At 43.2% G+C, this 15,895-nt stretch overlaps 1 protein-coding gene across 3 annotated transcripts; it reads left to right on the forward strand.

The window, feature by feature from the left end:
* Nucleotides 1-1,241: 1,241 nt before the first annotated feature.
* On the forward strand, nt 1,242-15,389 carry LOC115103893 (N-acetyllactosaminide beta-1,3-N-acetylglucosaminyltransferase 2-like). Of its 3 annotated transcripts, none has more exons than XM_029624924.2 (3): nt 1,242-1,345; nt 11,590-11,728; nt 12,671-15,389. In XM_029624924.2, exon 3 carries the CDS (start codon nt 12,695-12,697, stop codon nt 13,898-13,900), a length of 1,206 nt encoding a protein of 401 aa, XP_029480784.1. In that variant the 5' UTR covers nt 1,242-1,345; nt 11,590-11,728; nt 12,671-12,694; the 3' UTR covers nt 13,901-15,389. The 3 variants fall into 3 exon arrangements, with proteins under 3 accessions (XP_029480784.1, XP_029480785.1, XP_029480786.1); XM_029624925.2 differs by lacking the exon at nt 1,242-1,345 and adding an exon at nt 1,360-1,627; XM_029624926.2 differs by lacking the exon at nt 1,242-1,345 and adding an exon at nt 5,154-10,920.
* The last annotated feature ends 506 nt before the right edge of the window (nt 15,390-15,895 follow it).

Here is a 15,895-nt window from a genome sequence, read left to right on the forward strand (position 1 = left end):
GTCATTCATTTGAAAACTGTCTTGCTGTATAGAGCCTTGAATTTTGTATATGAAAGCCTATCACTTACAGTATACAAAACATTAGGAACATCTGCTCTGTACATGAGACTGACCAGTTGAATACAGGTGAAAGCTATGATCCCTTATTGATGTCACTTGTTAAATCCACTTCAATCAGTGTAGATGAAGGGAAGGAGACAGAGTAAAGAAGGATGTGTAAGCCTTGAGACATAGATTTTGCATGTGTGTCATTCAGAAGGTGACTGGGCAAGACGAACGATTGAAGTGCCTTTGAACGGGTTATGGTAGTAGGTTGCAGGCGCACCAGTTTGTGTCAAGAACTGCAATGCTGCTGGGTTTTTACATGCTCAACAGTTTCCTGTCTGTATGGTCCATCCCCCAAAGGGCTTCCAGCCAACATGACACAACAGTGGGAAGCATTGGAGTCATTATGGGCCAGCATCCCTGTGGAACACTTTCAATACCTTTGTAGAGTCCATGCCCCAGCAAATTGATGCTGTTCTGAGGGCAAAGGGTGGTGCAACTCCAGATTAGGAAGGTGTTCTTAATGTTTTGTATACAGTGTATATACTCTCTATCTACCCATAAAGATACAAACAACACATTTAATTATGGAGTCCACATATGAACTTGGAACCGCAAGCTCATAAAATAGATGGTAATCACAGTGGAGCTTTTGGTTCTGTAAAGGCAAGACAGAAACGCAGGTTGACATTTATTGTCATGAATCTTGCCCTGGAGGCAGAACTGAGCGATTTACGCTAACTGCGCCAGCTGCAAAGTAACACATTGGCCTAGTGGGGTCGCCAATTATTATTTTTAGTGTTATAGGTGTGGTTAAGGTTAGAGTTAGCCTCCAGGGCAAAATTCGTGACAATAATATACAACCTGCGACAGAAACACTGTAATAACTGAGTTGACTTGGGGGAGGGTGACATGAGGATGTGGGTTAGTCATTGTCGGTGATCCTCATTAACAAACAACATTAACTGAAACAATATTTGAAGCCATGTATACTATGCATTCAACTGAATTCACGCATTTCATTCTGTCTCTGTCTACTTGTATAGCGAGGGAAATGAAAGTGCTCTACTTTGGTTTTACAATATGAGAAATCTAAATGACATGCTCTCCCAACATATTCAGTAAAGTACACAAAAAAAGGAAACACGCTGCCCCTAGTTAATATCAAAGGGTACGTCACATAATTCAAGGAGGAGTCGTGCCCCTCAAACGTTACGCTAAGAAAAAAATACGAATAGTATTATTTCTCCCACTGATCTGAACGCAGGCTGGAATTTTCCTCTTCCTGAAAATGCGGAGGGTGAGTAGAAGTCGAGATCAGAGAGGAACAGACCCCGAATGTTACTAAGGCGTGTTCTTTCTCTCTCATTTTGGCAAGTCCTGGATTTCACTTTACACAGGACTTCTACTGTGATCTATGAAATATTAAACTAACATGGATTGCTTATAGTGAGCATAGGCGCCTCACTCTAAAGTTATGTTTCTTTTAACTTTTTGCGGAAAAGGAGTATATTCACATAGACTCGTTTTGTAGGCTGTTGGCCAAAATGTGGCTCCTTGGATTGGAAACTTTGCTATTCAGGTAAAGTACAGCAACCAGGTTTAGAGAATACACGCTGTTTAACCGTATTGGTTAGCATATTATAACTTAGAAGACCATTAATTACGTGTGAGTCCTGCTGCTATAGCAAACATTATATTAGATTCTAATATTGCAACGCCACCATAGCTACGTATGCCAGATAGAAAAACATATGAACGTTATTAATTTTGCTTCCATAAGTTTTGCTCCTATAAATACGAGTATTTGATCAATGTTAGATTATATAACGAATCATCATTGTTTCTAGGGGAAAGATGACTTAGTTAATCACCTGTAATGAACATAGGAACTGTTGATAATTACTTCATAATGGGTCGTTCAATGTCATTTCATCAAGCCATGACATCCATCTCAAATTGTTCAGAAATAGTTTCTGTTAGAAACAGATAGGATTAGCATTCTTGCAACATTATTTTGTTGAAATATAGTTTGATCTCTGAGAAACCAAGCTAATTAATTGCGACCAAATGGGCCCTTTTCAAATAATGTTCTATAAATATAGTGACTTACATACGAAAATAATTTAGTATTTGAAACAGTGGCCAACAACACAAGTATTCAGACCCTTTGCTATGTCCACCTGTCGTAAATTCAATTGATTGGACATGATTCAGAAAGGCAGACACCTGTGTAGATAACGTCCAATAGTGCATGTCAGAGGAAAAACCAAGTCACGAGGTTGAAGGAATTGTCCGTAGAGCTCTGAGTCAGAATTGTGTCGAGGCACAGATCTGGGGAAGGGTACCGAAAAATGTCGGCAGCATTGAAGGCCCCAAAGAACACAGTGGCCTCCATCATTCTTAAATGGAAGAAGTTTGGAACCACCAAGACTCTTCTTAGAGCTGGCTGCCCGGACAAACTGAGCAATTGGGGGGACAAGGTCCTTGGTCAGGGAGGTGACCAAGAACCCGATGGTCACTCCGACAGAGCTCCAAAGTTCCTCTGTAGAGATGGAAGAACCTTCCTGAAAGACAACCATCTCTGCAGCACTCCACCAATCAGGCCTTTATGGTAGAGTGGGTAGATTTTTATTTTATTTATTTCACCTTTATTTAACCAGGTAGGCTAGTTGAGAACAAGTTCTTATTTACAACTGCAACCTGGCCAAGATAAAGCAAAGCAGTGCAAAACAAACAACAACACAGAGTTACACATGGAATAAACAAACATACAGTCAATAACACAATAGAAGAAAGTCTATATACAGTGTGTGCCAATGAGGTAAGATAAGGGAGGTAAGGCAATAAATAGGCCATAGTGGCGAAATAATTACAATTTAGCAGCGGAGTGATAGATGTGCAGAAGATTAATGTGCAAGTAGAGGTACTGGAGCAAAAAATAAAAATAAATAACAGTATGGGGATGAGGTAGTTGGATGGGCTATTTACAGATGGGCTATGTGCACTGATCTGTGAGCTGCTCTGACAGCTGGTGCTTAAAGTTAGTGAGGGAGATATGAGTCTCCAGCTTCAGTGATGTTTGCAATTAGTTCCAGTCATTGGCAGCAGAGAACTGGAAGGAAAGATGGCCAAAGTAGGAATTGGCTTTGGGGGTGACCAGTGAAATATACCTGCTGGAGTGCGTGCTACGTGTGGGTACTGCTATGGTGACCAGTGAGCTGAGATAAGGTGGGGCTTTACCTAGCCAAGACTTGTAGATGACCTGGAGCCAGTGGGTTTGATGACAAATATGAAGCGAGGGCCAGCTAACGAGAGCATACAGGTCACAGTGGTGGGCAGTATGGGGCTTTGGTGACAAAACGGATGGCACTGTGATAGACTGCATCCAATTTGCTGTGTAGAGTGTTGGAGGCTATTTTGTAAATGACATCGCTGAAGTCAAGGATCGGCAGGATAGTCAGTTTTACGAGGGTATGTTTGGCAGCATGAGTGATGGATGCCTTGTTGCGAAATAGGAAGCTGATTCTAGATTTAATTTTGGATTGGAGATGCTTAATGTGAGTCTGGAAGAAGAGTTTACAGTCTAACCAGACAACTAGGTATTTGTAATTGTCCACATTTTCTAAGTCAGAACCGTCCAGAGTAGTGATGCTGGATGGGTGGGCAGGTGTGGGCAGCGAACGGTTGAAGAGCATGCATTTAGTTTTACTTGCATTTAAGAGCAGTTGGAGGCCACGGAAGGAGAGTTGAATGGCATTGAAGCTCGTCTGGAGGTTAGTTAACACAGTGTCAAAAGAAGGGCCAGAAGTATACAGAATGGTGCTCGCCTGCATAGAGGTGGATCAGAGAATCACCAGCAGCAAGAGCGAAATCATTGTTGTATACAGAGGAAAGAGTCGGCCCGAGAATTTAACCCTGTAGCACCCCCATAGAGACTGCCAGAGTTTCGGACAACAGGCCCTCCGATTTGACACACAACTCTGTCTGAGAAGTTGTTGGTGAACCAGGCCAGGCAGTCATTTGAGAAACCAAGGCTATTGAGCCTGCCGATTGTGGTGATTGACAGAGTCGAAAGCCTTGGCCAGGTCAATGAATACAGCTGCATGGTATCGTCTCTTATCAATAGCGGTTATGATATCGTTTAGGACCTTGAGTGTGGCTGAGGTGCGCCCTTGACCAGCTCGGAAACCAGATTGCATAGTGGAGAAGGTACGGTGGGATTCGAAATGGTTGGTGATCTGTTTGTTAACTTGGCTTTCGAAGACCTTAGAAAGGCAGGGTAGGATAGATATAGGTCTGTATCAGTTTGGGTCTAGAGTGTCTCCCCCTTTGAAGAGTGGGATGACCGCGGCAGCTTTCCAATCTTTGGGGATCTCAGATGATATGAAAGAGAGGTTGAACAGACTAGTAATAGGGTTTGCAACAATTTTGGCGGATCATTTTAGAAAGAGAGGGTCCAGATTGTCTAGCCCGGCTGATTTGTAGGGGTCCAGATTTTGCAGCTCTTTCAAAACATCAGCTATCTTGGTTTGGGTGAAGGAGAAACGGGGAAGGCTTGGGCAAGTTGCTGTGGGGTTGCAGGGCTGTTGACCGGGGTAGGGGTTGAAATTCTCAATTATCGTGGATTTATCGGTGGTGACAGTGTTTCCTAGCCTCAGTGCAGTGGGCAGCTGGGAGGAGGTGCTCTTATTCTCCATGGATTTTACAGTGTCCCAGAACATTTGGGAGTTTGTGCTACAGGATGCAAATTTCTGTTTGAAAAAGATAGCCTTTGCTTTCCTAACTGCCTGTGTATGTTGGTTCCTAACTTCCCTGAAAAGTTGCATATCGGAGGGGCTAAGGCAGTACGCCACAGGTGAACCAAGGGCTATATCTGTTCCTGGTTCTACATTCTTTTGAATGGGGCATGCTTATTTAAGATGGTGAGGAAAGCACTTCTAAAGAATAACCAGGCATCCTCTACTGACGGGATAAGGTCAATATCCTTCCAGGATACCCCGGCCAGGTCGATTAGAAAGGCCTGCTCGCTAAAGTGTTTTAGGGAGCGTTTGACAGTGATGAGGGGTGGTCGTTTGACCGCAGACCCATTACGGACGCAGGCAATGAGGCAGTGATCGCTGAGATCCTGGTTGAAGACAGCAGAGGTGTATTTGGAGGGTAGGTTAGTTAAGATGATATCTATGAGGGTGCCTGTGTTTACGGATTTGGGGTTGTACCTGGTAGGCTCATTGATAATTTGTGTGAGATTGAGGGCATCAAGCTTAGATTGTAGGATGGCCAGGGTGTTAAGCATGTCCCAGTTTAGGTCACCTAGCAGCACGAGCTCTGAAGATAAATGGGGGGCAATCAATTCACATATGGTGTCCAGGGTTCAGCTGGGGGCAGAAGGGGATCTATAGCAAGTGGCAACAGTGAGAGACTTGTTTCTGGAAAGGAAGATTTTTAAAAGTAGAATCTCAAATTGTTTGGGCACAGACCTGGATAGTAAGACGGATGTCTGTCATCTCTGCAGTAGATTGCAACTCCGCCCCCTTTGGCAGTTCTATCTTGTCGGAAAATGTTATAGTTAGGGATAAAAATGTCAGCGTTTTTGGTGGCCTTCCTAAGCCAGGATTCAGACACAGCTAGGACATCCGGGTTGGCAGAGTATGCTAAAGCAGTGAATAAAACAAACTGAGGGAGGAGGCGTCTAATGTTAACATGCATGAAACCAAGGCTTTTACGGTTACAAAAGTCAACAAATGAGAGCGCCTACGGAATGGGAGTGGAGCGAGGCACTGCAGGGCCTGGATTAACCTCTATATCACCAGAGGAAAAGAGGAGGAGTAGGATAAGGGTACAGCTAGAGGATATAAGAACTGGTCGTCTAGTACGTTCGGAACAGAGAGTAAAAGGAGCAGGTTTCTGGGCGTGTTAGAATAGATTCAAGGCATAATGTACAGACAAAGGTATGGTAGGATGTGAATACAGTGGAGGTAAACCTAGGCATTTGAGTGACGATGAGAGAGGTATTGTCTCTAGGGACTCCAGTTAAACCAGTTGAGCCGCGGCTAGCAGATGGGCATTCAGGGGACGTCACGACGGAGGAGCCTGTTGAAAAACGCCCTCGGGCGGATTACGTCGGTAGTCCAGTCGTGATGAATCGGCGGGGCTCTGTATTGGCAGTTAAAGGGGTCCAGGCCAATTGGCAAAATAGGTATTGTAGCCCAAGGAGTGGCTGATGGACCTCTTCAGCTAGCCGGGAGATGGGCCTAGCATAGGCTAGCTCCAGGCTAATTGGTGCTTGCTACGGGACAGAGACGTTAGCCAGGAGTAGCCACTCGGATAGCAGCTAGCTAGCTGCGATGATCCAGGTGAAAAGGTTCAGAGCTTGCGGTAGGAATCCGGAGATATGGGGAAGAAGAAGTCGAATATGCTCTGGGTTGAATCGCGCTATGCAGACTGGCAGGAGTTGTCTGGGCTAAAGGTTAGCTGATGACCGCTAGCAGTGGCTAGCTGACTACTAACTAGTACTTTCTGTTGGGGGTTCCGGTTCTAAAGTAAAGAAAATAGCAGATCCATACCACATTGGGTGAGGCGGGTTGCAGGAGAGTATGTTGAAGTTGAGGTTAAGAATTTGTTTTGCTAAATATATGCGAAGAAAATATATATATACACGGGACACGATAAGACGAAGACAAAGATGCCTGACTTCTATGCCATCTTGGATTTTTTGGGAGATGGGAGCCACTCCTCAGTAAAAGGCACATGACAGCCCGCTTGGAGTTTGCCAAAAGGCACCTAAAAGCATGGTGGTGGCAGGATCATGCTGTGGGGATGGTTTTCAGCGGCAAGGACTGGGAGACTAGTCAGGATTAAGGGAAAGATAAATGGAGCAAAGTACAGAGAGCTCCTGGATGAAAACCTACTCCAGAGTGCTCAGGACCTCAGACTGGGGCGAAGGTTCACCTTCCAACAGGACAACGACCCTAAGCACACAGCCAAGACAACGCAGGAGTGGCTTTGGGATAAGTTTCTGAATGTCCTTGAGTGGCAGAGCCCAGACTTGAACCCGATCGAACATCTCTGGAGAGACCTGAAAATCTCTATGCAGCAACGCTCTCCATTCAACTTGACAGAGCTTGAGAGGATGTGCAGAGAAGAATGGGAGAAGCTCCCCAAATACAAGTGTGCCAAGCTTGTAGCATCATACTAAGAAGACTCGAGGCTGTAATCACTGCAAAAATGTGCTTCAACAAAGTACTGAGTAAAGGGTCTGAATACTTATGTAAATAAGTATTTTTTCAGTTGTACTATTTTTATTAATTTGCAAAAAATATTTAATTATGGGTTATTGTGTGTAGATTGATGAGAGAAAAAAAGAAGATTTAATCAGTTTTAGAAGAAGGCTGTAACGTAACAAAATTTGGAAAAAGTCAAGGGGTCTGAATACTTTCCAAATGCATTGTAGATGAAGGGGAAGAGACAGGTTAAAGAAGTATTTTAAGCCTTGAGACAATTGAGATGTGGATTGTGTATGTGTGCCATTCAGAGGGTGAATGGGCCAGACAAAATATTTAAGTTACTTTGAATGGTGTTTGCTAGTAAGTGCCAGGTGCACAGGTTTGTGTCAAGAACTGCAACCTTGCTGGATTTTTCACGTTCAACAGTTTCCTGTGTGTATCAAGAATGGTCCACTTTGCTAAGGACATCTAGCCAACTTGAATCAACTGTGGGAAGCATTGGAGTCACTATGGGCAAGCGTCCCTGTGGAATGCTTTCAACACCTTGTAGAGCTTTTTTGAGGGCAAAAGGGAACTCATTATTAGGAAGGTGTTCCTAATGTTTTATACACTCAGTGTGTGACCAGTATAGTCTACAAGGGGCTCAGTCTGTGTTTTCATTGAGTACCTGATTGCTAGCAGTTGCTCATCTAATAGCATAGCATGCATTAGGAGGAGGGGGAGAGAGAGGCAGTCATTTCTGGATATATGGAACACTAGGTAGAACCATTGATTGAAACAGTTATTTGGGACCTAATGGGATTCCAAAGGGAAATTCACCATAGAAACCAAGTGGTTACGAAGTGATACTGTCAAAATCCTTTTGTCTGTTGCATAGTCTTCACTGACAGGGTAAGTAATGGTTCAGAGGGAGACGCTTGGACATGTGCTGGGGAGTCCACAAACACACACTGTACACTCCAACTGTACACTACATCCCTCTCAAACGTGTTGCTCCATATGTAGGCCTATGACTAGTCTCTTTTCACAGCATCTGTGAAAAGAGACTAGCCTATTAGTGATGCAATGTTTTCCTTTGTATTTGATGAGGGAGCATCGAGAGGCACTCTATTCTCCATTATCTCCATTTATGACACTCCAGAGCCAACCAAAGAGGCTCCTTGTAGGCGTCTTCAACCAGACTAGAGCGCCGTAGTAACCATGAAAATCTACATCATTCACATGTGTATATTTCTCCCGTCATACCAAATGTCCTTCGGGTTAACAGTTAGTGTGCTCATTCAATTGTCACTTTTACATCAGTGGCTTACATCACTAGAGGTCCATAGTAACCTTTGAAATCTATATAATTCACATGTCCCCTACATACTTATTTGGACAGTGAAGCTAAACTTAAAATGTGGCTCTATATTCCAGCATTTTTGGATTTGAAATCAAATGTTCCATGAGGCGAGAGTACAGAACATCACCTTTTATTTGAGGTTATTTTCATATCGGTTTTACCGTTTTAGAAATGAAAGCACTTTATGTATCTAGTCCCCCCCATTTGAATGTATCATTAGTATTTGGACAAATTCACTTCTAGTGTATTTCATTTAGTCAAAAGTTTAGTATTTGGTCCCCTATTCATAACATGTAATGACTACATGAAGCTTGTGACTCTACAAACTTGCTAATGGTAAGAGTTAGCATGTTTTGGGGGCATGACCTTTGTGCATCTGTAACTTTCTCATTATTATTCAGGATTCACGATGATCCGTAATCATGGTAGCATCCACATTAATGCACAAGTGTTCAGAAACATATTATTTTCTTATTTACAATTTTTTTAAATAACTCCAAAATGACCATACATTATTTACCATTCATTTCTACCGGTCACAACATCATCTGAAACACAACAACGACCAAAAAAAACGGAAAATACATCCAACAAGTTTGTAGAGTCACAAGCTTGACGTGGTCATTGTGTGCTAGGATTTTGATTTGATTTATTAGGATCCCAACTAGCCGACGCCAATGGCGCCAGCTAGTCTTACTGGGGTCCGACAAATAACGAAGAAGACATTGCAGACAAAAGACTTTACAATTTGCTTGCATTCAAAAACATTAACATGTCGTGTGTGTGTGCATCTATCAGTTCCACATACTGTACATGGCAGTACATGCAGACAACAAGTAGGTCACATTGGGGAGAGACGTCGTGCTGTGAGGTGTTGGTTTATTTGTTTTTTGAAACCAGGTTTGCTGTTCACTTGCACTATATGAGATGGAAGGAAGTTCCTTGGTTCTGTATAATACTATATGTTTCCTTGTATTTGTTCTGGACCTGAGGACTGTGAAAAGACCCCTGGTGGTATGTGTGGTGGGGTAAGTGTGTTTGTCAGTGCTGTGTGTAAGTTGACTATGGAAACAATTTGGAATTTCCAACACGTTCATTTTCATATAAAAACAAGAAGTGACACAGTCAGTCTTTCCTCAACTCCTCAACTCTTATATTGGTCCAAAATACTAACCTTTTGACTAAATGTAATACATAATAAGTGAATTTGTCGAAATACTTGACACCTTAAAATGTGCGGACTAGATACATAAAAGTGCATTTGTTTCTAAACAATATAAGAGATATGTATGAAAATATCCCCACAATAAAAGGTGACATTCTGTACTGTTGCCTCATATAAAACATTCAATCTGAAATCCAAAGTGCTGGAGTATAGAGCCACATAAAAACAAATGTAACTTCACTGTCCAAATAAATACTTCGATGAGTGTATGTATTTCAAACCTAATGTGCTTCAAGTTAACACTTCTCACTTTCTTATCAGTGGCTGGCCTGTTAAGTCCTGTTGATATCACACTGTTGAGTCACCTGTGCTTCAGTAAACACGCTTTTCTGATGTTTAATTATGGGGGCCCCCTCTCAAATAGTTAAATAAAGGTTACATTTAAAAAAAAAAAATACAAATAAAGATGTTTACGTCTGTGTGGCCTCTCCAGCATGTGCCCAAGTGCCTCCCTCAACCATGACTTCAAGTTTAATGACTGACCATATGAAGTAAACTAATGATAGACTATGTAACTATTTAGTGGACTATGATGTGGTTGTTTATTTTATGTTACATAGTATTTACTTCATCAGTTTACATCATTGAGTACAATATTACTACTTAATGACAGATATATATATATACAGAGGGTTAAAAAAGTATTTAGTCAGTCACCAATTGTGCAAGTTCTCCAACTTAAAAAGATGAGAGGGGCCTGTAATTTTCATCATAGGTACACTTCAACTATGACAGACAAAATTAGAAAAAAAAATCCAGAAAATCACATTGTAGGATTTTTAATGAATTTATTTGCACACAAAAAATATGGTGGAAAATAAATGTTTGGTCACCTACAAACAAGCAAGATTTCTGGCTCTCACAGACCTGTAACTTCTTCTTTAAGAGGCTCCTCTGTCCTCCACTCGTTACCTGTATTAATGGCACCTGTTTGAACTTGTTATCAGTATAAAAGACACCTGTCCACAACCTCAAACAGTCACACTCCAAACTCCACTATGGCCAAGACCAAAGAGCTGACAAAGGACACCAGAAACAAAATTGTAGACCTGCACCAGGCAAGAAGACTGAATCTGCAATAGGTAAGCAGCTTGGAATAGGGTACCATTTGGGACGCACACTATTCTGCCACTGCAAGTGAGTGGGGGGGTCATTTTCGTGACTCGGCATTCAAAGCTCAACTTGTCTGGTTAGATTTGACAGCTTGTGAGTATCATGCTGCTGCTGAACACACACACACAGCAGAGCAATATTTTGAATTACTGTAGCCTAGCTCTCTGTCTAGTTTTGTAAATAAGAGGTGCAATGCCAATCAGCAACCGTCATTTGCTAAAAGGCTAAGATTCCTCCGTCTACTTTCACAAGTAAGAAACTCTGAGGTCAAAGGTACAGGATTCCATTGCTTTCAGTAGATGATCTACAGTGACGGTTTGAGTAGACAATCTACAGCAAACAGAAATGGTGACATCCAGATAGTCGTTGACTACAACAATACCTCTAGTAACTACAACAACACCTCTGTTGTAACCGGGTTCTTTGGAGGGATTTGTAGTTCTTTGTCTGTGTGTTATTCTTTGGAGGGATAGGGTAGGGCTTAGCTACAGTAGGGAGCGTATAAGCATGTCTAATTGCCCTTTGGTTTGCGCAAGCCCTTTTATAACCCCTTGAGAAAAAGCCTGCCCTTCAGGGAGAAAAAACGCAGTGTTGTTGACATGCTGTGGGCTTGTGTCTTTTTTGTTGTTTGTTTCCAGGTGGCTGCTGCAGGAACACCAGTCCTGTTTCAGTTCCCCTTTCTAGAACCTTCTCCCATGCAGGAGACCCACATGGGCTAAGAAGGTCTGGGCCGGGACCACAGGAACAGCCTGACCAGTCATTTCCTGCTACTCACAGGTAATATGCTAGATATCATTTGATAACAGCGGGAGGAACTAAAAGTGGTTAGAATGGCTCAGCGGGTTGGATCAGGGTGTTTGAAACACAGAGCTGTATTTTTTAATTTTTTAAAATTTATTTAACCTTTTATTTAACTCGGCAAGTCAGTTAAGAGCAAATTCTTATTTACAATGACGGCCTGTATGTTCACCCTCACTTCCAAATTGGAAATATATGAGGATACCGTACATGTGTTGAATTAAAGCCATAACCATTGTTATCATTTGTATGATTAAATCACGACATGTTCTGCTTCTATCCAAGGCTCTGTTTGTCTAATTTTACACTCTGTTACCATTGACACAATCATAGAGATCCCTTACATGGCAGTGCCCTGAGGCTCACGAAAGCTCTCAGTGACATGAATAATGCACGTGGAAATGTGTGGCTCTTTTTGTGTGGCGAGGCCAGTTTAGCCTGAGATGACACTGACACACTGCCACCTGTAATTGGTGTCATGGGGAGAGCTCCTCGAATTGGGACCGCATGATGATGCTCGTCTGGGCATTGTAGAAAGAGAGGGAGGAAGCAAAGGAAATAAAGAAGGGTTAAAGAAAAATGTGCACAAGCTCATTCCTCGGGGATTAGGGGATGAAAAGCGGGCTGGTATGCGGCTGCTGCTGGGTCCGGCTTGGACACGAACAACGCACTGACCAAGAAGGCCCGCTAACCTGCATTACCTTCAAACATTTCTCCTTGAGTCTACTGCCTCAAAACTTTAGGCCGTTAGCTGTGACCCACGACTACCTTTCACTATGTTTCTGAATGGGCCCATGCCTCCTGGGTTTGTTGTAAGTCTGCCGATCTCCTTATGGTCGCTTCATATACTCTGTACGTTGTAAGTCTAACTTCTGGGTTCGGTCTCTTATTTCCTGTTTGTCTCTACCACTTCCTGTCCAGGTCCAGAGACTGCAGAGAGCCAAGATGCACGGCGGTCGGAAGAAAACCAGGGTGCTGTGTGTGATGATGATACTCAATGTCTTCGTCTTCATCCTTGTGGGCGTGTCTCGGAACCTGGGCCAGGATAAGGGGGACCAGCGGAAGCCACGCATTCCCTCCAAGAGGTTCTGGAAGAAGCAGATGACCAGCGAGATCTTCTGGAATAAGGAGCAGCAGAGGCTGGACTATATCTACAACCCCATCCTCATGTTGGGTTTGACCAATGACTCTCTCCTGGAGCTACCTGATTGGCTCAACGACACCAAGTCCCCGGACCCCTGCCAACCGGACTACAGCGTCACCACCCAGGTGAAGGACTACAACTCCCTGCCACCCCGCTTCCATGACTTCCTGCAGCACATGCGCTGCCGCTCGTATCCGATGATCATGGACCAGCCACGCGTATGCGAGAGCAAACCCTACCTCCTATTGGCCGTCAAGTCCCTGGCGCCCCACTTCGACCGGCGGCAGGCCATCCGGGAGTCGTGGGGGCGGGTGGGCGTTCTGGCCAATCGGACTGTAGCCACTGTCTTCCTCCTTGGAAATGCCGTGGCAGTCGACCACTTCCCCAACTTGTCTGGGATGCTCAGTCACGAGGCCAGACTTTACGGGGACCTCCTCCAGTGGGACTACCGAGACTCCTTCTTCAACCTCACCCTCAAAGAGGTGCTCTTCCTGGACTGGTTCAGCCAGCGTTGCCCTGACGCCCGCTTTGTCTTCAAGGGGGATGATGACGTCTTCGTCAACACCTGGAGGATCTTAGACTTCCTCCACAATCTTCCAGAGATCAGGGCCAGGGATCTGTTCATAGGGGATGTAATCACCAACGCCGGCCCGCACCGGGACCGGAAGCTCAAGTACTTCATCCCAGAGAGTGTGTTCGTGGGGCCATACCCTCCCTATGCCGGCGGAGGAGGGTTCCTGTACTCTGGGGAACTGGCACTGCAGTTGCACAACATCTCCCAGCAGGTGGCGCTGTATCCTATTGATGATGTCTACACAGGGATGTGTCTCCAGAAGCTGGGCTTGGTCCCGGAGAAGCACAAGGGCTTCAGGACGTTTGACATTGATGAGAAATACAGGGGCAACCCGTGCACGTATAAGAGCTTAATGCTCGTGCACAGCAGGACGCCGCAGGAGATGATCAAAATCTGGGCCTGGCTCAGCGATCCAGAATTGGACTGTCAGTGAGACATCTACATGCATCCCACATTACACCCTATTCCCTACATAGTGCACTATTTTTGACCAGAGACCTATAGGCCCTGGTCAAAAGTAGTGTACTATATAGGGAATAGGGTGCCGTTTGGGATGCATCCAATGGGTCTTTGAGCATTTTTTTGATGTGTTCTAAGTGCTTTCTTTGGTTTTTGTGGAATTCCAAAATCCTCGAGGTTCGGTAGCAATGCTGGGTTCACGTGCTAGTTGGAACTCTGAATTTTCTGACTTGCTAATTAGTTGTAGTTATACACGTGCCGTGTTCAACCAGTTAGGAAGTTGAACATTTTTGAGTTTCCTAGTTCCGACTAGCACGTCACAAGTCAATGTGTTCCAGCTTCAATTAGAATCAGCTGATATATCTCTAGCATTCCAAAGTATTTTTTTACATGAGCAACCATTCATGTACACTCTTCGAGACTGTGTTCGGCAAATGTAGTATCATTAATATAAATGTACTAGTACTGTATGTACTTTTCAAGCACTATTGCACGAGAGGTCCTTCATTTGCAAGAAATGTAATTTGTCACAATTAACAGTCATATGTGAAAATCACCTACGATTGGGAGGGGGATCCATATCTCTTTTAATAGTAACAAGACAGTTCTTGACACAAACGGGTGCGCCTGGCACTTACTACCAAACCCTGTTCAAAGGCACTTCAATATTTTGTCTTGCCCTTTCACCCCCTGAATGGGACACAAACAATCCATGTCTCAATTATCTCAAGGCTTAAAAATCTACACTGATTGATGTGGATTTAACAAGTGACAATCAATAAGGCATCATAGCTTTCTCCTGGTCATTCTGTGTCATGGAAAGAGCAGGCATCCTTAATGTTTTGTACACTCAGTGTGTGTAAAAAAAAATATATATATGTTTTACCACACTTATCGAGCTCCTCTTCTCCATTTCATAAACAAAACAAAAACAATAACAAATGTGCCTGGGGCTCTATTTCACCTTATGCGGAGCTCAGCTTTAAAGTATTTTTTTGTATTAATAAAACAAATTTGCACATTTGGTGAATAAATATTTGTTGAATAATCCAGAATTTTAAGGCGTTAGTAGTCCTGTGACCCAGTGTTTTTTTTAGGCTGTAGTGAGATGTTATGTGCAGAGCTCTTCCTGTATTCTCACAACAGTGGAGGCTGCTGGGGGGAGGACAGCTCAACAGTAATGACTGGAATGGAGTGAATGGGATGGCATCAAACCATGTGTTTGTATTTGATACCATTCCACTGGTTCAACTCCGGCCATTACCAGGAGCCCGTCCTCCCCAATTAAGGTGCCACCAACCTCCTGTGACTCACAAGCCTATAATGGAATCAACTGGGTCTGTACTTCCAACTCCATTTTATGCCCTATGTCTGTTTTCTTTTTATGTTTTCAGAAATGTGATGGATACCTGGAGTATTTCAATTTTTTATGACAGTGAATAAAAAAATATTCAAACATCAAACCTTGGAATCACTCTCGTTCTTCAAAGTTGGTCTGAATCATGAAGGTACGAAAGGTATCTATATCTGTTCACTACTGTATACAAAACATCAAATGTTTAGAATAAACATCTTTACCATTGGATAATTAATAAATTGATGGAAGTGTCTTTCTTGTCAAATATATTTGTATTTATAAAGTACTTGGTAAGATAAAGGTATTACATATAATACCTGTGTTGAACCTGAGAAGTTGAGCTGCAGAAGACAAGTAAACTTACCAACAGTATAGCAGTGACACCTAGTGGATACAACCCAAATAGACCAGAAGCACACGAATATCAAGGCGTGCTAATTAGCAATATATTTCACCTGTTTACGTCCACTTTTGGCAGAAACGGAAAGAAACACCGCATGAAAAAATTGACAATAGCTGGGACAGTGTGGGAAGTGGACTTGCTTGCCAAATACTGGAAAAAGTAAACACAGCGTGACACTAAAATGCCACGAAATCATTCAAAGTTACTAG

The sequence above is a fragment of the Oncorhynchus nerka genome, linkage group LG21, assembly GCF_034236695.1.
Source record: "Oncorhynchus nerka isolate Pitt River linkage group LG21, Oner_Uvic_2.0, whole genome shotgun sequence".
In the NCBI taxonomy this organism is placed as follows: Eukaryota; Metazoa; Chordata; class Actinopteri; order Salmoniformes; family Salmonidae; genus Oncorhynchus; species Oncorhynchus nerka.

Excerpts from the sequence above, each read along its gene's own strand:
- LOC115103893 (XM_029624924.2), top strand. The coding sequence starts at position 12,695 with ATGCACGGCGGTCGGAAGAAAACCAGGGTGCTGTGTGTGATGATGATA.